Genomic DNA, 22831 nt, shown 5'->3' on the forward strand with positions numbered 1-22831 from the left:
ATAATAATTTTCAAAGAGTAAACGCATTATATTTGCTAGGCTCTGGTCTCTTTGGCTTCACTTGAGTAAATGCTTAAATGTGTAAATGAATTATAAAAAAACTTCAAAATCTGCTTCCAGAGAAATTAATGTTAAGTGAAGCTCCTCCCACAACAATCACATTGACAGTGAAGCTCCTCCCACAACAATCAGATCATCAGTGAAGCTCCTCCCACAACAATCACATCATCAGTGAAGCTCCTCCCACAAAAATCACATCATCAGTGAAGCTCCTCCCACAAACCCAGCAGAATGGAACACTCTGAAGATACTGAAGAACAAACAGGTTGGTGTTCATTCTTGATTCTTCATTAATAATGCTGATGGTTATGAAGCTTCAAGCACTTTTATATTTCTGCTGGGACACTTTCTATGAACTGGGTACTTTTTCTTCTAAAATGTTAGATATGTTGGATATTTGATCAAACATTTAATAGTTCTCCCCATAGAAACACGGGATTTGTGCCTATAATTGTTTTAGAAAAGAATAACTGGGAGATCAGTGTACCTCATTCATGAAAATATTCAGGGATGTATACATTTTAAAAACGCATCAAAACAATCAACATCTTATATAATAACTGTCTTTTTTCTGCTGTTAAATCAGGGTTCACTTTTATATTCCTTTATAAAAAGTTCCTGAAAAGTAACTGTTTTTACTTTTATTTCAGAACTGATTGAAGAGAACCAGGAGAGTGAAGAACCAAGTGAAGTTGAGGAGAAAAATCATGTCAAAACCAGAGAAAAACCTTTGAGATGCCCTCAGACCAAACAGAAAGATTTAAAGAAAAGAAGAGCCAAGAAATCTTTCACCTGCAGTAGAGTATCAGTTCCTGGTCATTTCTCCAATCACAAATGCAGACATGGTTTTATGTTTACAGGACGCGATACGCAACATGTAAAAAGACAGTATAAGTCATCTTAATCCATTATTTTGTGTCCCCACTGAATGCAACAACTTCCTCGTTTGTAATGGGTTTTTATTGTTTTTGTCCTGTCATATTGATGTTCTGAACAGGACTCGTCATCATAGTACTGTAGAATTAAAACACTTTATACTCAAATGTCAAATAAGTTACTTGAATCAATGAACAGCACTAATAAAGTCCCATCCTTACAGATCATTAACTAAAAAAAGTGGGTTTAGGGTTTAGTTACTCTTTAAACGTTTCCAGGTTATGCTGTTATGTTGATTTTCGGTTCATTATTATTATTATTCTCGGCTGCAAATCAAGAACATTTCGAATTATTAACAAAAGACGTTTGAACATGCAGGAATCAGGCACGGGAAAACAGCATCGTCACACTACAGGGTGGGGTAAAACAAAAGTGAAACTAAAGATAAAGAACGAACGTCGCAGCAGCAGCGCGACTCCTGGTGAATCTATTTTTGTGACGAAGGATTTTATGCGAATATATTGACATTATAAACTATTGCAAATCTATATTAACATTATTTTCCTGATGTGAATAGCATTTGCTTTTTGGGAAGCATTTTCACTGACTTATGATCTGTCAAATACAGTAAAGATGGCGACGGGGCCTGAACTACCGACTGGTAAGAGTTTAGTTTAAACCCTAAATTTCAGATGGGTATATTTTTGACATAAATCAGTTGTTTAAAGTGCAGTTAAGGTTTGGGTAAAGCAGCACACACGCTGCTTCATCTCTGACACACCATAACAAGCATTTGACTTTTTTTCATACAATGGATTGTAGGTATATCCATAACCCCACGCATGTTTTTATAATTTCCTGTTTTATAAATCAGCCTTTCCAGTTTCAGTGAATGAAATCAAACTTAATCCACAAATGTATTTTAATATAAAATGTAAAAAATATTTGTTTTTCCTTTTTTTTTTCTCGGATTGCTTCAAAAAATTTCGTTATAGCTATGCAAAGACAATACTGACCTAAACTAAACACAATTGCAGGCATTTTTGCGAATCCGTCTGACCGACTGAACCAATAGTTAATAATATGTAAATCTGACGTTTAGTCCTGGAAATGTAATTATCGGGGGAAAGTCACCTTTGCACCCTTTTACTAAATGTCTCACCTGATCAAAGTGCAACGATGCTTATTTTCCCAGTCGATATGAGAACGTGAAACATGATGGTTTTAAAAGCACATGAGGATATAATTTCGTCACTTTATTAAATTCAATTAAATTTTAAATGTACGCATTTAGCGGACGCTTTTATCCAAAGCGACTCACAATGCATTCAAGCTATAAATTATTACCTATTATTACCTAGTTATTATTATTACTTTATAGTGTCACAATGACCGTCTTTCTGCAGTAACTCGCCTGTCATAATTTAACGAGTGGGTCGATGACCTGAAATGGCTGGAGTTGCACCGAAAATAGTAACGTTTGACCCAGTTCTCGGGAAGTAACCGGTTCACATATCGAACTGAATCGAACTTTAATTCCGGATTGATGACGCAGGACACACAGCCGAAGTAGTTTCTTTTACTGTCTATGGAAGTAGCACATACATCTCAAAAAGAACACATTGAACCGATTCAACCAGCTGTCGAGGTTTGCTGAGGATTACCAAGGACTCAACAAGAACCGAATGAGCTGTGGCGAAGTTTGCCGAGGATTACCGAAGATTGTGATGAGTGTGTTTGACAATACACACTGTGCAAGCCTGAGGCACGTGTTCATAATATGCTTTTTAGTTTACATTTTATTAAAACCTGCAAAAAAAGCATACTGTCGAGTGATGTAAGTAAATTTTACAATAGTTTTTTGTGCATGCATATTATATTTAAAGTTGCTTAAGCGAAATCAAGGTTTATTCATTCTTTATACTGTAGACTTGTAGAATTTATCTGCGCTGGTGCATCAATGTCTGTAATGTGTGCTTTTAGTTATCTTATCCAAGTTGTAGGATAGTCAGTTTTGTTCAGTCAGTCGTATCTGATTAAGGATCCACGAATGAAACTGTGACCACAAACACCATTAACTTAAGTGAATTATATGGTAATAATCAGCAATATGCTTTCACACAAATAACTTTTTTTTTTACACAAATTACTTAATTAGAATTTTAATTGATACCACATTTCATTGAGAAAACGTAGAGACGTTATTGCTTGATGATGTCCACAGAGGGGATGACCCTGGTCACTGTACTGTAACTCAGTTTCAGGGTGTTACTGATCTTCTTATATCATAGACCATCTTTGTGGAGAGTAACATTTCTAATTTTTAAATCCTCAGAGAGTTCTTTGCCATGAGGTGCCATGTTGAGCATCCAGTGGTCTGTATGAAAGAATTGTACTCAAAGCACCAAATCTTTAATTCTCTAATTGTATGAATTGTATGAAAGGAACTGTATTGCACCAATAGGGTCGATTTCCACCGTGGATGTCCATTGACCATAAGAGAAATGAAGAGCAGTCAATGAGCAGTCAGTTGTACCAAAGTCCTTTCAGTCGTGCCACTCGGCCACCATCTTGGCAACGCCTCCGGGCAGCTATATCAGAATAACAAGACCAGCTCCTATCTAAATGAATGGGCAGAGAGTCAGAACTGCACTTTCACAGGTCACCGGGTCATAAAAACAGCATGTTTTGAAACAGCAGTGAAATATAATGAAATTCCCTGAAAAAATTTGATGACTTTGCCCCAAAATAAGGTTTAAAACGCCTTTTTCCCCACAGGTTATACCTTTTCTATGCATGCGCAAGGGTTCCTCAACTGTGCGCATATGTCAGTGGAACCAGACGATAGGCTTAAATGTTTCCCTGCTTGACTGTTAAAAGCAGATGATTGGCTTTCCAGCGGGAGGGGCGGGACATGTGCACACAACCTCCATTTTTGCCGTTACGAGTTTTTTCTTATATATATGTATTGAGGATTGAGGAAGTGACATGTCTCTTATAAACTGTCTCTGGTTGTAATAATTTACTCTTTAAGGGTCCTTTCACACCTGCCTCATTTAGTTCGGTTGAATCGGTACGCTTTCAAACGAACTCTGGAGCGGTTTGTTTGTGGTGAGAAAGTGATCCGACCTCGAACAGACCCAACTGCAAAAAGTACTGATCATTTTTGGACTAAACCAGCTGCTGTAGTCAGCTGCGTTGTGCATTATGGGATGAGGAAGTGTTTGATGACAGTTTGCACTTTAGCATGGCAGCTCGTGGACAAACTTCTTGTAGTGAGGAGGTGCGGAGCCTCATAGAAATTTGGTCAGATGACCATGAGCATGTCAGAGTTAAGAAGAATTAATGGACGCCTCCGCTTGAAGTTACGAGCGATTCCCACTCGTCGTTTGCAGTGCATTAGAACGTTGTTTTCAAGCCGCATCCGCGCTTCATTATAGAAATGTATTTTTTGCATATTGTGGTGTATACAAATAATGTAATAGATTATGGCCAGGGACAAAACCAGCCCGCGCAGTCGTGTTGTCGTGTAGTTGTGTTGTCTCCGTGTTGTTTGCTGGCTTTTCCTCTTTTGTTGGAATTTTCCCACACGTAAATTCTGACCAATCGAAAAGCAGTTTAGAAAAAACGTCATGGCCAATGAGTGATGTAGATGTTGTCATGTGACTGCATTTTGGTTCGTTTCAACTGGTACGGACCAAAGCAATCAGTGTGGTGTGAAAACGAACCAAAAAAGCTAAAAAATGCTACAATGTATAATTGTTTGCCCTTGGTTCGGACAAAATTAATCGAACTAGAGATGTGAAAGCACCCTGAGGTGTTGAATAGCAATAATCATAAGATAACACTGTGTACACATTCACAATCAAAGAAATCACATCAATGCAAAGAAATATCCATAAAGAGCATAGGCCTGCCAAAATAATAAACAAAATAAAGGACCTATTTCGACAGATGTGAGCTTTAAAGGGTTAGTTCACCCAAATAGCAAAATTATGTCATTAATAACTCACCCTCATGTCGTTCCAAACCCGTAAGACCTCCGTTTATCTTTGGGACACAGTTTAAGATATTTTAGATTTAGTCCGAGAGCTCTCAGTCCCTCCATTGAAGCTGTGTGTACGGTCTACTGTCCATGTCCAGAAAGGTAAGAAAAACATCATCAAAGTGGTCCATGTGACATCAGAGGGTCAGTTAGAATATTTTGAAGCATCGAAAATACATTTTGGTCCAAAAATAGCAAAAACTACAACTTTATTCAGCATTGTCTTCTCTTCTGTGTCTGTTGTGAGAGAGTTCAAAACAAAGCAGTTTGTGATATCCGGTTCGTGAACGAATCATTCGATGTAACCAGATCTTTTTGACCAGTTCACCAAATCGAACTGAATCATTTTAAACGGTTCATGTCTCCAATACGCATTAATCCATAAATGACTTAAGCTGTTAACTTTTTTATTTTTGAATTTGAATTTTGTCAAGCAGACAAAAACATGAATATGATGAGTAGGACATGTGGCTTTGTTATCACTTAGGTTGTATTCACTTTTGTGAGATACTCTGTATATATTATGTTAGTGGCGAGCGGTGACTTTTTTTAACTGGGTATGCTGAGTTATTAGATTAAGATCCCACACCAGCTTTTAGGACACTATTAGAGGGATCACAGATGACAAATAAAAAATCTTTCTTCTATTGTTCAGGTTTATCCATTGTTATTCGAATGCTAAAGATTTTTAATTTTTCCAAGTAAAAACTTCCAAATAAAGTTTACATGTAGTTACGATTTGTCCCCCCATCCCCTCCCCATGGTCTACATATCTCTACATCTGTTAAATTATTGTTATTATTATTAATTAATTTCCAGTGAACAGCAGTTAAAATTCTGCATCGTTCTATGCTAAATGAGTGCCATTCTTCCTGGAAGTGCATGAGGAGGCACCTCATGCACTTCCATGGAAGGCACCTTTTACTGCCTGAAACAAGTCTTGTGGCTCATCAGTTGTTGCCCATGCAATTATGTCCTTCAGCTGCTTCCACTCTGCGGGGTGACCCATGCCTCCTCTCACGAGCCTGCAAGTATTCATCTGGTTTAACTGGCAGTTCTTACAGAGCTTGTGGGGAAGCTGCTTCCAACCTTTGCACCATGGCATTACTGCAGGTCCACCAGGCCAAAGCACTGAAAGACCTGCATGAGGGTGGTCACGACCAGGCAGATCTACACGAACTGCGTGTTATGACTGACCTTGCGATTCGATCAACGAAGGTGACCGCGCAGTCCCTGGGCCATGTGATGTCCACATTGGTGGTCCAGGAGCCACCATCTCTGGCTGTGTCTGGCTGACATGAGAGAGCAGTACGCCTTGCCCTGAGCTGCCTCAGATGGCGTATTCAGGGCCGGGACATTGTGGTTCACATAGACAACACACTGTGACCATTGCATATATCAACCGGCAAGGTGGTTTACGCTCCCATTGCATGTCAAAACTCGCCCTCCACCTCCTTCCATGGAGTCAGAAGCATCTGAGGTCCCTTCATGCCATCCACATCCCGGGAGTGTTCAATAAGACAGCCGGCAAGCTGTCTCGAGCAGCTCTTTCAGGAGAGTGGAGACTACACCCCCTGGCAGTTCAGCTGATTTGTATTTGGTTCAGCATTGCTCAGGTAGACCTGTTTGCATCTCCAGAAACCACCCACTGCCAGTGGTTCTACTCCCTAACAGAAGAAGTGCTCGGCATGGACGCACTGGCACACAGCTGGCCCCTGGGCCTGGGCAAAAATGCATTCCCCCCAGTGAGCCTCCTCGCACAGACACTGTGCAAGATCAGGGAGGACAAGGAGCAGGTCTTGTTAGTGGCTCCATACTGGCCCAACAGGACCTGGTTCCTGGAACTCATGCTTCTCACATCAGGAGGAGCAATGTCAATGTGCATTGTCTAATTTAGTTACACTCGGGGTGGGTTGGTCTCTCTGGCGAGATCCCAATTTCATCGATCATCTGACATGACATCTCTGTTCCCTCCTTCAGGGAACGAGGGTTACCATACATAACCAAGATGTTCCCAATTTTGGTCCTGGAGAAACCCCAAAACTGCACATTTTTTGTGTCTCTTTTATGAAACACACATTTGAAGTCTTGGGAGTCTTTACTAATGAACTTATGAGTTAAATCAGGTGTGTTTGAATAGGGAGACATCTAAAATGTGCAGTGTTGGGGGTTCTCCAGGACTAGGATTGGGAACCACTGATTTAGATGTTAAACTCGAGCTTATTTGTTTTTCAGATCATCGGCGGCAGCACTTCGCAAAGAGGAGTGAGTGCATGCGCATGGTTGCCAGATTGCTCAAAATAAGCAAAACATATTGCTTATTGATATTTATGAAAAAAATATACTTATGAAGGCATGAGTAGTAAAGGCATGTGAGCAGTTTGCAATAACGTCTCGTCTTATTTCATCAGTGGGATTGTTGATATAGTCTTAGTTTTCATTTATTGACAATAAGGCAGTGAGTACACCCTAGATTTAATTCATAAAATGTATAATATTCTAGTACTTAGTATGTTCACCAAAACTTAAAGTATACTGCTCTGACTCTTCTCTGCACTGAGTGTAGAAGTTCATGACAAATTTTGACATCTGTCCTGTTTAATTCCTGGACGACCTCCTTAAATGGTCTTTAACGGGGAGTGTTCCTCAGCTCGTCTCTACAGAATCCCCCACAGCTGCTCAAGAGCATTAAGATTGAGTGAAATACAATTCCACTGAAGGATTTTCACTGTGGGAGAATGAATATATTCATTGTCATGCTGAAAAAATGGCCAGTAATGCAGGGAATGAGGGGAGGGTAGCAAGCTTTTGTATTACATCACACAGTGTGTGAATTCAAGCCAGCCAGTAATGATAAAGCACAACTCCCTCACACTTTCAGCACTCATTCATCCCTATATAAAAGCTTTACTACTACTGAACGTCTCTGTGGGTACCAAGCACTTCTCACTGTACTCCTCCTCTAGCCACACCAGAACATTTTGGATGCTTTTGGATCTGAAATGATTGACCTGGTCTCTTGAGACCAGACTATGGATTCTCAGAAGTCTCTCATTTGTAAATATGGGCCCTGGAAGAGGTTAAATGGGTTTATTTTGCTTTGGCTACAGTACCAGTCGCCCTGAGACAATTCAAATGACATCAAACAGGACTGTAAATATCACTTGCATTCATGCAGAACATTATATTCTACTCTTGACCATTCTGAGTGAGCTGGGTGAGGGGAAGGAAGGGGATGAGGAAGAACTGTTGCATATGTGAGAGAGGCCTTTCCTGCATTTTCTCTCAGTGAGACGTGGGAACAGATGTCTGTATGTTAATGCACTGTGTGTCTACTGTATGTCTCAGAAGATCAAAGTGTCTGGGGTTCTGTAATTCTTACACTAGCAAACATTCACTCATCATTAAATGAAAACATAAAGTGAAGACCTGGGTATTTCAGGATTCTTATCACAAGTCCATTGTTTTTGAATGTTGGTGCTACTGCTGCTTAATTTTTTACACTTAAAACAGTAATTTCGTATTCCTCTTGTACCATTGTCCTCTTTTATGCTAAGAAATAAGTCTCCCTGTAGTTCTCTCTCAAGTGCTTCCACAGTCACTTTTAATTGTCAGGAATTGACTTGTCTTTAAAAGTTATGGTTCAATATAATTACCTGATGATCAATTTTATTTTTTTTTTTTATAACTTTTAGGAAGGTGTACTCATTTTGCTTCACAAAAATGTATCACTTTGATAAGAAAATCTTATTTTGCTGAATAATTTTGGCGTTTTTTGGAAATTGATCAAGCTGGCTTGTTGGAACATTACATCTCCAAAGAACACTAACATGTCTTCTGTGTTCAGAGTAATTGCTGAATCAAATTTGTCCTAACACAAAAATACATTTTGGTTTTAGTACAACTTTATTAAGAAAGGTTTTGATCCACTTCAAATGCTGACATGTTGAAATGTGTGTATATTAGGGGTGCTCCGTTCATGATCGGCCGATCGTTAATGCGCATCTCGTCAGTAACCACTGATTAGATAACCGGCTTTACTGACGAGATGCGCATAACGATCGGAGCACCCCTAGTGTGTGTATATATATATATATATATTTGTGTGTGTTCGTGTTTTACTGCAGAAGCTGACAAGTGCCCTTGTTGTTTGTGAACAGAAGCCGATAAGTCAATTTTAACAAATCATTGTGTAATGATAAAAACTCCATAATCATCGGGAAGAAGGAGGTGGGAACCGGCGCACAATCAAAGCATCATTTTAATATTCAAAATAAACAAAAACAGCGCACCAGCCCCTCGTGGATGACTGGTGCGCGCAAATAAAAACCAAAACATAAAATATGGCCCAGGCCTGGTCCTCTCTCGTCCTTCACAGTAGTCGTCCAGTTTTATATCCTTCCATCTCCTACGTGGGACTCAAGACCGGCGGTGGGGCGCAGGTGTAGCTCATCTCCAATCACTACACCTGGCCTCACTCCTCGTTCCCACGCCTCTCGGCCCCGCCCCACTCGCCACATACCCCCATCGCCCCTCGCAGGCTGGGGGGTACCCTCGAGACTACGCTCCCCCCCCCCCCTTCCCTCCGGGGGGGACCGCTCACAGGGACCTGCAGGAACCTGGGGGTAGGACAGACGAGGCGAGAGAAAAGGAGATGGAAGGAGGAGCGACAGGGATGAGAGAGGGGAGAGAGGAAAAAAAAAATAATCCGGTTCCCAGACGCATTGCTGCACGGCCCTCCACCGGCTGGGTGATCTCCTCCGCGGTGCCCGGCGGTGGCACTGGACGGCCCTCGGCGGACGGCACGACAGTCCTACGCCACCCGATGGACGGCGACGGCTCCTCCGATTTTGGGCAGTGGCAGGAGTCCCCCGTTCCCTGCCCCTCCGGATTCCATCACAGAGGCAGCATGCTCCGGCCCCCTGGCGAACGGCGCCGACTCCTCCGCTCCCTCACGGACGGCAGCCGCCCCTCCATATCGTGGGCGGCCAGCAGCGAGCTCGCCCATCCCCGGCAACTCGCTCCAGCCCACCGCCTCGAGCGTCCATGGCGGCACATACTTCGCCTGCTCGAGGGCACCGCGGATTCACCACAGCGGCGAGGGATCTTCAGCAGCGCGTCCCTCCTTCTCCCGGGCTTCGGCACCACTGTAATAATATTAACTCCATAATCATCGGAGTTTTCACAGAACCTTGCAAAAGAGGTGCGTTGAAAAGCTCGGTGTATTGCATGGAATCACATACAGTACATACAGTTTATGATGCAGGAGAAGAAAGATCAACACTATTCAACTATAAAAATGAAACTTAAATGGGTCATTTTGCATATTAGTATAGTTGAATTTGATCATCTAGTTGATGCAGATTTGTATAATCTGAATTTGCATTTTACTTTTTATTAATTTTGAGTAATCTGTTTTTGTTCAGTGAGATGAGTAAATACATATTCATATTTAGTCTAGAGCTACAGTAACATCATGTTCAGAAAGGGCCTCTGCACTTGCTCCCAATTTCTCTCAACATGGCAACACGAGAGCTTTCAGCCAATAAATGAGAATACAAAGTAACTGGAGTAACTTTTTTTTTGGAAAATTAACTGATATTTCCTTCTAAATCTCAACACTGATTATTACTTGATCAAAACAACCCAACTTCAGTTTGATTTATATTACTTGGAATGCGCAATAAAGAAAAAACTTTCTAATTCTGACTATCTTTACTGCAGTTGATAACAGAGTTTTGTCTTATATTTCAGGAATGCTTTGTCTAGAAATGAGTTTAAGTCGATATTTCTAAGGGTAATAATAATCGTCATAAATAATTACACAATTATTTTTGTTCCTTTTAAATGCAACCTTGATGAACGGAAGTATGCTTATATATATATATATATAATATATTATTATTATTTTATTTTATTTTTATTTTTAAAGGAAAAAGTATTTTTCCAGACTTTTGGAGAACACGGTGTAGAAGTAATATTTTTCTGTGTTTTTTTGCATAGTCTTACTCCATATTTTCTGATCATTTCAGAGATGTCAGCGATCAGCTCCAGTTCAGATGATCCAGTGATCCGGATTCTTCTGATGGGCAGAAAGGGCTCTGGGAAAAGCTCATCTGGAAACACTATACTGAGAGGAAAAAAGTTTAAACTTAAAAAGGAGGAAGCTGAAGTTTGTGATGCAGAAGCAAAGGTTGGAGAGAAGCAGGTGCATGTGATTGATTGTCCAGATCTACTGGATCCAGATCTGAGTAAAGAACGGCTGGAGAAGATGAAAGAGCAGCTGGTCTCTCTGTGTGCAGCAGGTCTCAGTTCAGTTCTGCTCACCGTTCCTCTAGAGAAACCACTGGAAAATGAGGAAGAGATGTTGGATTTTATTAAGTGTCTATTTGGTCCTGACGTCCAGAAGTACATCATGATCCTGTTCACACATGAAGATGATCTGGAGGAACTGGATGAGACCATTGATGAACATCTACAACACCATGAGGATCTCCAGCAGCTGGTGACTGCATGTGGAGGAACGTTTCACTGTTTCAATAACAGAAATAAATCAGATGATCAGGTACAAGAACTACTGCAGAAGATTGGAGGAAGGATGGAGGAAAACAGAGGGAAATTTAGCATGGAACGAATGAAGAGGAGTGAAAGCAAGGACATTGACATGAATTGTAAGTTGTTTCATTGTTTTAAATTACTGCAGTAATACATAATGTGCTCACCTGTTCATTTGTTGTGCTGTAGTTGAGAGCATCTGCAAGTGCCTTAAATCTAAAGCTGATCTTAAAAGAGAAGAGCAGTTAATATCACACTGTTGTGATGTAGTTTCAGGAAGAAGTTCAGTGGATGAAGATCCAGATGACATTCAGATTCCTGAAAGGAAAAACCAGATCAGGCTGGTTGTGCTGGGAAAAACTGGAGCTGGAAAAAGTGCCACTGGAAACACCATCATCGGCAGAAACGTGTTTAAATCCACTGTCAGCTCAAAGTCAGAAACAAAACAGTGTCAGTCAGAAACCATTGAGAGGATGGGCAAAAATATCTCAGTGATCGACACACCTGGACTTTATGATACTGTACTCAGTAATCAGGAGGTTATTAAAGAATTAGTGAAATGCATAACGTATGCCTCTCCAGGACCGCACGCTTTTATTATTGTGATTAAAGTGGGTCGATTCACTGAGGAAGAGAAAAATTCAATAAAGGAGCTTAAAGAAGTGTTTGGAGAAAAAATAGAAAAATACACCATGGTCCTCTTCACCCACAAAGATCAGTTAGATAAGAAAAAGCAAACCATCGCTGAGTTTCTACAGGAAAGTGATCCAGATCTTAAGAAGCTGGTACAGAGCTGTGGAAACAGATTCTTCTGTTTAGACAATGAAGCTTCCAGTTACCCACAGTTCAAAGATCTTCTGAGTAAAATAGAGATGATGGTGAATGAGAATGGAGGCCACTTTACTAATGACCTGTTTGAAGGAACAGAGAAATGCATTCGGGAGATTCAGAAACAGAAACTGCGTGAGAAAGTGGAGCAGTTAAAACAGAAAAAGAAAGGGGGCTTTCTAACAGAATGGCAGTCAATGTATTGGACTTTAGCAGAGGAGTCTCGAGAAGAAGCACTGCGTGTTATGTTTAGTGATAAGTACATAGCAGCTATAGCCAGACTCATGATGAAGGTGGTGGTGACTCCTGAGGAGAAAGAGAGTGCCATAAAGGAGGCTGAGAGCTTAGGAATCAGTCGTGCAGAGGCAGTTCAACTTGCAATCAGAACCACAGGGAAGCTACTACAACAGAAGATTTGTGGGATTCAGTGATAAACCTCAATAATAATCACACACACAAGATTACCGACAAACTTCTTCAACTAAACTTTTTATTTTTTCTGATTAATGAACATTTTACTTGTTGATATCTTGAAGCCAAGATACTGCTCACTGTCATTGCCATTTTTGATGCTTTCATAAATGCCTTTTTTGCTCTATTATTTTGGTGTTTGATTATACCTGTATCAAGAGTGAATGTGAATCTGAAATGAATATCATATCTGTAAACACCAATGAAGAAAAGCAGTACAGTAACACTTCTCTCATGCTGACAAACTGTACTGAATAAGTATTGCTCGTTTCATCATCTACTTTCATCTACTTGTCAATATTTTTTAGTGCTGGCCATAAATGTGTATGTGATTCTACTGTATATCTCTTTTGTATGTGTGTTTGTGTTCATGTGTTTTGTTGTGCAGAATGTTTTGTTGAGTGTATTGTGTTTTTCCTCCACATTTGTTTTAAAACAACCTTCCTACTCTGAACTGTTACAAAACCGTTTAATTTGGAAACAGCCTTTTCATTTTTATTTTGCCTCTGTCCCACTTAATTGGAGTGTGTTGAAGCCATCAAAATCTAAATTCATTTAGATTTATAAAATGCTTTTAGTTGGTCAGGACAAACATTGGAAATATTTTCTTTGTACTTCTGTCAATTAAATAAAAGTTAAAGAGAACTAACACGTCGCAGGTTCTTGATTTTATTGCATTTAACAAAACATCCCAACTTTTCTGGAATTGGAGTTGTACTCTGAAGTATTTGTAAGCAAACTTTGAACTATTGTCACAGAATTAATGAAAAATAGGATTTATATTTATATATAAGATGATTTATATTATTGGTATTAACCACCAAAATTACCAAATCTACTAAGTCATAAAAAAAGGAAATTCAATATATTAAATAAATAAAAAGTATATTTACTATAACTACAGGATAAATATTGTTTTTCACTGAAAGCTAATTGAAAACATTCATATGACAGCACTAAAAGGGTGTTCGAGTCTTCCAGTAACTGAAGAACAAACTAAAATCTTTTTTTCTTTTTTTTATGACGCTGTGGATGTGTCCTAAACAGGATTTTTTAAAACAAGTGTCTTTAAATTTGGGGCAATGTATATCAGACCTCAACATCATTGAAGCTGTAGTATTTTTAGTAGCTGTAGTATGTTTGTGCTCTGTGTATATATGAATAGACACCTCTGTGTATATATTTCATTTAAAAAAATCATATATGAAATATATTTATTTATAATAATATATACGAATATAAATATAGACATGTAAACGTAAATTTTTCTAAATATATTGTATGAGTGTGTATTTATATATACATAATAAATCTACACAGAACACATATGTATATTATATGTACAACAACTTTTATTTTGGATGGGATTTATCGCAATTAAGGTTTGACAGCACTAATTTCATCCAGATTTGATAATTACACTTTCAGCATCCCAGATCACATCGCAGAGCTCCAGAGAACTCATGTATACAACTTTATGTAGATTTCATCATAAGGATTTGCGTATGCACAAAAGCATTTACCAGAACCGGCCCTTAGTAATCGCCCATCAGAGGAAAAGTAAGTACATGAATCTCCAGCCTGTCTCCTCCACAAAATAATCATATATGGAGATTAAAATGCCTAGTTTCACAATGCATGTGACTCCAAATAGTAAAATTAAATGCAACACTTCCAGGTAGGTTGCTAACCCATGTAAGACTTGATCCAGTCCTGCTACCGATGATCACATTTTTTTCCAGTAAAACTCGAAATGCCGGACTGAATCCACAGGGAACTATTTCTACTGAGCATTGGACCTCCAGAGTCTCCCTGAATTGACAGACAGTCAGCTGTTATAGACATACTGTAAATATGTCCTGTCTGTAAATATTGGCCTGTCTCCAATGACGCATTTAGTTTTTCAGTTACTACTAGTTGAATTGCTGAGCATTTTTCTCATCACCAAGGATGCTTCTCAATACTCAGGTGCTTCCTTGTTCCCTCGCTCTTTTGTCCTCCAGCTCATGACCCAGATCTCAGTTCTCTTGATGCACCATGCACTAGGAGGTGAGGTATAAGAGCGAGGAACTTTCCAGAGGAGCTATAAGAAAAAATGCACAGGTGTATCCTATGCAGAAGCCGATCAAGAATATAATATTTATAGTCTCTAAAAAGCTTATTTACATTGTGTCTACATGATCTTTTTTGTAATTCGCAAGCTCTGCTCCGTAATCAACAAAAACTTAGCTTTGAAGAAATCAACAGTTATGTCTGTGATATAGGCTACATTGCTTGCCATTGCAGGAACTTGTGCAAATGCAAATATGCACAGCACAACAATGTTGGGGTAACACATTACAATTAATCTGAGTTTTGTAATCAGATGACTTTTTACATGTAACTAGTAAAGCTACCAAAAAAGTAGCGCCAAATAAATTACACAAGTGACATTTGATAAATTATAATTGGCTCTCTCAATACCTAGGCCTATTATTCTAAAAATTTAATCTATTAGATTTTTTTTTATGAAAAAAGGCAAAAAAAGATTTATATAGCAGTGTTAAAAACTAAACTTTATGGTGACTGATGTTTCCCAGTTGCAAGACTTGTAGAAGCCGTGTGGAATGATACCAGATCTACACTCGCCTAACGAAAAAAACTTCATATTAACCAACTCAGAATCCGTGCCATTCCACAGCTAAAATAATTGAGAGCAGAATCAGCTGAAATCTCAAAAAAAAACAAAAAAAAAAACATGTATTTGGCCAAAAGGGAGTCTGAAAGAGTGTAAAAAAGTTTGAATGATGGTATTGTATGGAGTGAAAGACGATGTCTGACGAAACACTGAGCCAGAACAGCTGTATACAAATTTTATATATGGCCCCACAGGGCATATTATGCCCAGTAAAAAAATTAACATGGATGAATTTTGGTTTCCTGGTCAGTACCTGGGTTATTGTTCTGGCTTTTTATTATAGAAAGAGAGTATAAGCCCTATACTCATTGACAGCACTGGATTTGTGAGAGCTCAAAAGAAGGGACCAGGACAGCTCTTAACCCACATTACAATTCCACAGGTCACACCGAGAAGGACAACTAGCCAGATGAGCAAATTAACATGCTTGATATCACTAACAGAAAACTCTAAAGGTTTCCATTTACAGGCGACAGTAGTTCTGGCCAAGGAATGGTTTGCTCCCTCAAAAGACAACCAGTGAGTGTTCAGTTATCATCTCAAGAGAGCCTTGCATTAATCAGCAAAACAGTTACAGAGTGACGCCTGAGTTCCCATCTCTAACCTTAAGATACGCCAACCAGCTTCAACAACTCCACTCAGCATGAAGAGAGCGATGAAGGGCTGGTAATTACCCTCTCCTGTCAACGAGGGAAGAAGACCACTGCAACGACTCGCAAAGAGTCTCCCTGGTGAAGATGAAATGAGAGATGGGACTGCTAAAGAGAGGATCAAAATACTTTGAGCAGATGTGGGCCAACAAATGGACAAATAGGAAGGGGAAAGAGAAGAAAACAGACAAGCAGACAACTCAGGAGCAAGTGACGAGGAGAGACAGGGACACAAGATGAAGAGCAAACTGATGAAAACTCAAAAAAGAAATGCACAAAAAAGATCACATTCTTTTGTCAGAGAAGCAGAAAAGTGAAAAGAATGAATCTGGAGCAAACAGAATTAAAACAAAGCTCTAGAAAAATACAATGAATTACAAGGCACTATTGCAGATTTATCTTTAGCTGATTTGGTGGCTGGGTTCAGGGGACGGTCTTTGAGTGGGTCTTCAAAGTAAAGTGCAACCTTAAGATTTATTAGGAATTTATTTAATAAAGTTTGCCTGAAAAAACACAGGTTCCCTGTTTCACAAAATCCATAAAAGCATGCAGTATTATTTTTTTATTTCTTATGATCTCAACATAAGTTAACTGGAAACACGAAAAGTGATAATTCCATGAGAGTTGAGCTAAGAGATAAAAGTGGACGTCTGAGCAGTTTGTAATGACTTTCTTCCACTTTTGATGTAGTTTCTAATGAGAAATGAGTATTGTGAGCAATCAATCGTATTTCACATATTTAAACAATTGTTCAATACATGTAAGATCCTGTGCTCTTCTGTATGCAGCAATGCATCATGGTCATCTTGTTGTCCCTTTTCCTTTACTTGTGCTGAGTTGACAGCTATAGATATTTGCCCGTCACAATAATGCTTTGAACCTTTAGAGAAATACATTATTGGTCATTCTTGGTCCCGGGTACCTGCTTTCTGTGCTCCGTCACTCAGATCAGATCTTCTCAAATACTTTATTTCAACAATTGGGGCATCGTCCACAAAGTGGGGATTCTTCCTAAGAGAAGGCCTGAGATCAGGGAAGGACCTACACTAAAAATGGGTTAGTGTTGGTGGATATCTCTTGAAGGAAATATGGTGCTTACCCTTGTAGGAGACTGTGGGTATCTCGTGGAATAAGGTAACAAAACCTAAACATCTCATTCCACTCAAAATGCAATGGTTTGGGTAAGAGCTGGAAACATTAGATCATTCACCCTGTTTTTGTTTATCTTTTATAACTATAGGTTTACACTAGAAAATAACATTTGGCATGCAGCTGTGTAATATGAATATAACCATTTCTTTACTTAGACTATGATGAATGAGCATTCATTTTGTCACAATAGCAATACTGATTGTAGCCAATATTTTACATATAATTTATTTATCGTGTCTGACCTTAGCCTATCATCTGTAGCAGGGTTAACTAATATCTTTCAGTCGGTTGCCTGCTACTCACGCATACAAAAAGTGTAATTAATTTAGTCATTTCCAGACAACCCGCTAAAGCAGAGATGAACAGAAATCAAAAGGTCATCTGTGCCGTTTATTCAAGAGCCTTTAGTCTGACCAAACCAAACACAGCACTGCAGTATTATCAGCCTCCTCATAATATAGTCATCATGATTTCAGAAGAGATCAGAATCAGTCAAATATAGCAATTCATTATTAGTCAGATTAACTGAAACATGACTATGACATAATTAATTAATTAACAAAGAATAATGCAATTGTGAATCACATCAATGTTTTCACATACACAGAACCGAAAAACGAAGAAATCTCCAAACCAGAAGATAAAACAGCAAACACACTTTTGGTTTGGTGGATTCTCGTGACCCAAGGTCACACCTGGCTGGAGACGGATAAACATTCCCACAGAGAAAGGAGGACACACTCCCTCCTCAGCAGAAAACACAATTCTCCAAAAGTTTTCTATGTGTGTCATAACACAAGGGACTACTGTGAAATTGAGACCAATTTACCAATCGCACGGAGACGTTTAGAACGATACCAAACATGAAAGGGAAGAAAACAACATATTCACAAGACACCACGCATGTGATATATGGATCTTCTTGCTTTTGGGGGAAAAGAATGAGAGGGAAGAGGAGAGAGGGGAAGGGGTTGTAAATGAACAAGGGGAGTGGTGTTGTTTGCTCTTTTCGAAGATCACTTCTCCAGATCAGTTTTATTGTTTTATTGCATGGCATCTATTAATTTCATAAGGAAATCATTTCACTCCTTAACCACCTTTCGAAAATGTTCTTAGTATTCACAATGAAAATGTACGAGTACAATGTCTCCATACATCTATGCACTTGGGAAAAACACCTAGGTTCCCTGTTTTACAAATCCATAAAAGCATGCAGTATTATTTTTTATCTCATTTTAGGTAAAAAAAAAATGTTAGCCTGCAATGCACTGTAAGTTGCTTTGGACAAAAGTGTCTGCTAAATGCATACATTTAAATGCATCTCAACAAGCTGTTTCAAACATAAAATACAAATTCTGTGAGAGTTAATGTTACGGCCAGCACTCAGGCCGCAACAAAATGGAGACCAGACGCGTCACGGCACATTAAACATTTATTTAAATGCCAGAAAACAAACGTTAACATAATCCAAATAACGGAAAGTATCAGGGTCGGGCAAAACACTCAGCACGACGTGCAGCGACAAACTCCATCACGGAGACAAAACGCCCAACAACTGCCTTCGAGAAGTCTTCCACATATTTCACTCCACAATCCAACAAGTGTCAGGTGTGTAGCCACGCCCCCTCCAGACGGCACCTAAAACACAATCACACACACACAGCTAGGCGGAGACGTCACACCCCCCCCCCCTTAAAAAAAACCCCCAATTCCATAACAAAAAAAAAAAATACAGCAAAACATAAATCCAAACACAAGACATTGAAAATATCAAGATCACAATAATAAAGAACTTCTGACCCACTAACCCTTTACCTCATCTACCCAACATCTTCATCGCCAGCAATCCGGATCCTGGAAGCAATTTAAGGTGATAAAGAATATAGTAGGAAGCAAAAGAAAAGTAGGCAGCATCCTCATCAACAATTATAAATCCGCATCAAACGTACGGGACAATGCATCAGCCATGACGTTATCAACCCCTCTGATGTGTTGAATATTTAAATTGTATGGTTGTAGAAATAAAACCCAACGCATCAAACGCTGACTCGGACTTTGCAATGAATGCAGAAATGTCAAAGGATTATGATCAGAGTATACCAGCACCTCCGCGCCACCCCCCACATAGACATCAAAATGCTGGAGTGCCCAGATCATAGCCAAAGCTTCTTTCTCGATCACAGAATAATTCCTTTGATGTACATTAAACTTTCGTGAGAAGAAACATACAGGGTGATCCACTCCGTCTTGATCAGATTGTAACAAAGCTGCCCCTGCTCCTATGTGACTTGCATCAACCTGTATTTTAAAAGGCTGACCAAACTCAGGTGCCGCAAGGACTGGGGCTGTTGTCAGTAACAGTTTCACATTATCAAATGCCCTCTGACAATTAAGGGTCCATTCAAACTTCATTGAACCCTTCAACATCTCAGTCAATGGGGAAACTACCGTGGAAAAATTAGGACAGAAACACCGATAGTAACCGACGAGTCCCAAAAAACGCATTAGCTCCTTTTTTGTTGATGGAGGAGGAAAACCTTCAACCGCTAAAATTTTTGCTTGAAGTGGACGTACAAGAGAAATATGGTTTAAGCAGATTAGCATGACAAAGTTGCTTTAATTTTTTTCCGATCAGGAGTAGCAATTATATAATCCTGTTCCGAAACTCTCCGTACTACGGTATAAGGACCAGAAAATTTTGCACAAAATGGAGAGCTGGGGTAAGGCAGCAACATTAATACTTGATCGCCCGGACTAAAAACACGACATTCCGTATGGCGATCAAACAGTCTTTTCATTTTAATTTGAGCCTTCCCAAGACGTTTCTGCGCTTTCTGTCCTGCAAGAAACAAACGCCTCCGGAACCCACTAACATAGTCTGACATTTTTTTAGGTGGTTCCTCACCCTTCAGCTCATCTTGCAAAACTGTAAGTGGTCCCCGCACCGTGTGACCAAACACTAATTCGTTTGGACTAAAACCCAAACTCTCCTGTGTTACCTCCCTAGCAGCAAGCATTAGCCAAGGCAGCCCATCCTCCCAATCCCGATTTAGTTCAACACAATATGCGCGCAACAACGACTTCAGAGACTGGTGGAAACGCTCCAATGCCCCTTGACTCTGAGGATGTCGTGCACTTGACTGGTTATGCTTCACCCCAAGCTGCCTCAAGACCTCCGCAAACATTCCAGACATAAAATTGGTCCCTCGATCGCTCTGAACAATCCTGGGTATTCCAAAAATAGAAATGAAATGCGTCAAAGCTTTAACGACAGCTTTAGTGGTGATCTTACGCAAGGGATATGCCGCGGGATATCGAGTTGTTTGACACATAACTGTAAGCAAATACGAGTTACCCGATTTAGACGGAGGCAACGGTCCCACACAGTCAATCATTATGTGTTCGAAAGGTTGACTTGTTACCGATATCGGACACAACGGCACAGGTTTTAAAACCTGATTGGGTTTACCAACCATCTGGCAAGTGTGGCAAGTTTTAATAAATGTTGCTACATCCTTTTTAAGAAGAGGCCAATAATATTGCAACAAAATACGATGATAAGTCTTTTTCACGCCCAAATGGCCTGCAACATCCCCATGGGCAGCCCTTAATACCACCTCCTTAAACTGATCCGGCACCACTACCTGAATTATTGCCTTACTGCCTAAATCCTCACTTTGATGACTCCATTTCCTCAACCTCAACTCCTCCTGAACAAAGTAGCCGGTTGCCACGCTCTCCACCTCCTCAGGGCGCACTGCAACAGCAAACAAAGGTTTTAAAACGGTATCATTCTGCTGTGCAGCTACCAACTCACTACGAGTAATAGGAGAAATCCCGGCTAACCCAGGCACCTCAACTTTTTGCACCTCTACACGATCAGGTAAGCTACGACTCATTGAACGGGTTACGGCACAGGACACAAACACCTCAGGGAAATCACATCTCAATTCATCAGTTTGTCCTTTCAATGGAGTACACGAAACTACCGGTGGAGGAACAACATCTCTCCACACTCGCCCCCCTGCCAAGTTGTTTCCCAAAATCACAGAAACGCCTTTAACAGGTAACGACGGACGTACTCCAACAGTTACCTCTCCCTCCACCAAGTCAGATTTTAAATAAACTCTGTGCAAAGGAACAGAAAACGTCTGCAGCCCTATCCCCCTGATCAATACGTTTTTCTCCGCACTTGAGGCAGCAGAAAAAGGTAGAATCAACTCTAAAATAAACGCTTCTGATGACCCAGTATCCCTCAAGATCTTAATTGGTACCTTGTCAATACCATCAGTTAATGACACAAAACCGTCTGTAATGAATGGAGCATAATTCAAATGAGGATCAACCTTTAGAGCTTTTGATTCAATTACAAAATCAGAGAATACCGGCTGTTTTTTAGACATAGATACAGTGTCTACCAATAATGTGGGAACAAAATTGGTCTTTTTACCTCGTGACCTCAGTTTGCCTGCCAATACTGGACACTCATTTTTCCAGTGTCCATTGTTAAAGCAATAATGGCAAACATTATCATCAGTTTTCCCCCGCACAGAATTAACAGACCTCTGAGCAGGAGGCACAACATCAAATTTCCGTGAGCGTTGCTGAGACAAATTATCTCTATAACTAACACTACCACCTGCATGTGCATTAGCAAACCCACTCCTATGAGTTAAAGTGAATTCATCCGCTAATACAGCGGCTTCAGCAACCGTGCCGGGCTTATTTTCATTGATATAAGTAGCAATGTTATCAGTGACAATATTTCTAAACTGCTTCAACAAAATCAAATCTCGCAACTCCTCGAAAGTACTCACATTTGATGCAGCGCACCACCGATCAAAATGTGCAGTCAGCTCTCTCCCCACTTCAACATGAGTCTGACGTTCTCCTCTTCGCCAACTCCTAAAACGCTGACGGTACGCTTCTGGAACCAACTCATACACCCTCAGAATAGTAGACTTAACCTTGTCATAGTCTTTTCGATCTTCCACCATAAGCGCCATATAGGCCTCTTGTGCTCTACCGGTAATTACACTTTGAAGCATCACTACTCGATCAGCAATAGGCCAGTTACGTTCCTCCGCAATACTCTCAAACAACGAGAAAAAAACATCGGGATCACGTTCATTAAACTTAGGAAGCAATTTTAAATTCCCTACCACATCAAATGAACGCGATACTCTTTCCTGTGATGGTACACCTTCAAATGACATTTTACCTTCACCGATTAATTTTAACCGCTGCACTTGCAACTCAAAATCTCGCGACAGCTTCTCAGATTCCAGCTGTTGCGAATGTTTGAGCTGCAATAAGTCCATTTCGCGTTTTTTAAGCAAATCGTCCATTTTCAACCTTTCCAATTCAAGTTCACGTTCCTTAACTACATTAACCATCTCTCGACTATGCATTTGCTGCATCTTAAGGATCTCTTTTTCTGTTCAAAAGATAAACCTGAAAAAAGGTCCACCGATTCCTTGGACTCCTCAATAACCTCTTCATTCGCAACGGACAAAA

The 22831-nt window shown here is 39.9% G+C and overlaps 1 protein-coding gene across 1 annotated transcript; it reads left to right on the top strand.

Moving 5' to 3' along the window:
- The first annotated feature begins 1398 nt into the window (after positions 1-1398).
- LOC113076673 (GTPase IMAP family member 4-like) lies at positions 1399-13479 on the top strand. The gene is made up of 3 exons (XM_026249359.1): positions 1399-1597; positions 11014-11652; positions 11807-13479. The coding sequence occupies exons 1-3, from the start codon at positions 1570-1572 to the stop codon at positions 12793-12795; spliced, it is 1656 nt and encodes a 551-aa protein (XP_026105144.1). The 5' UTR covers positions 1399-1569; the 3' UTR covers positions 12796-13479.
- The last annotated feature ends 9352 nt before the right edge of the window (positions 13480-22831 follow it).

Source organism: Carassius auratus, unplaced genomic scaffold (assembly GCF_003368295.1).
Source record: "Carassius auratus strain Wakin unplaced genomic scaffold, ASM336829v1 scaf_tig00021007, whole genome shotgun sequence".
Classification (NCBI taxonomy): domain Eukaryota; kingdom Metazoa; phylum Chordata; class Actinopteri; order Cypriniformes; family Cyprinidae; genus Carassius; species Carassius auratus.

Bases quoted from the DNA above. Each gene is read 5' to 3' on its own strand.
- LOC113076673 (XM_026249359.1), top strand. From the start codon at position 1,570: ATGGCGACGGGGCCTGAACTACCGACTG. The intron at 1,598-11,013 runs GTAAGAGTTTAG...TGATCATTTCAG, and splicing joins GGGGCCTGAACTACCGACTG to AGATGTCAGCGATCAGCTCC. The intron at 11,653-11,806 runs GTAAGTTGTTTC...GTTGTGATGTAG, and splicing joins CAAGGACATTGACATGAATT to TTTCAGGAAGAAGTTCAGTG.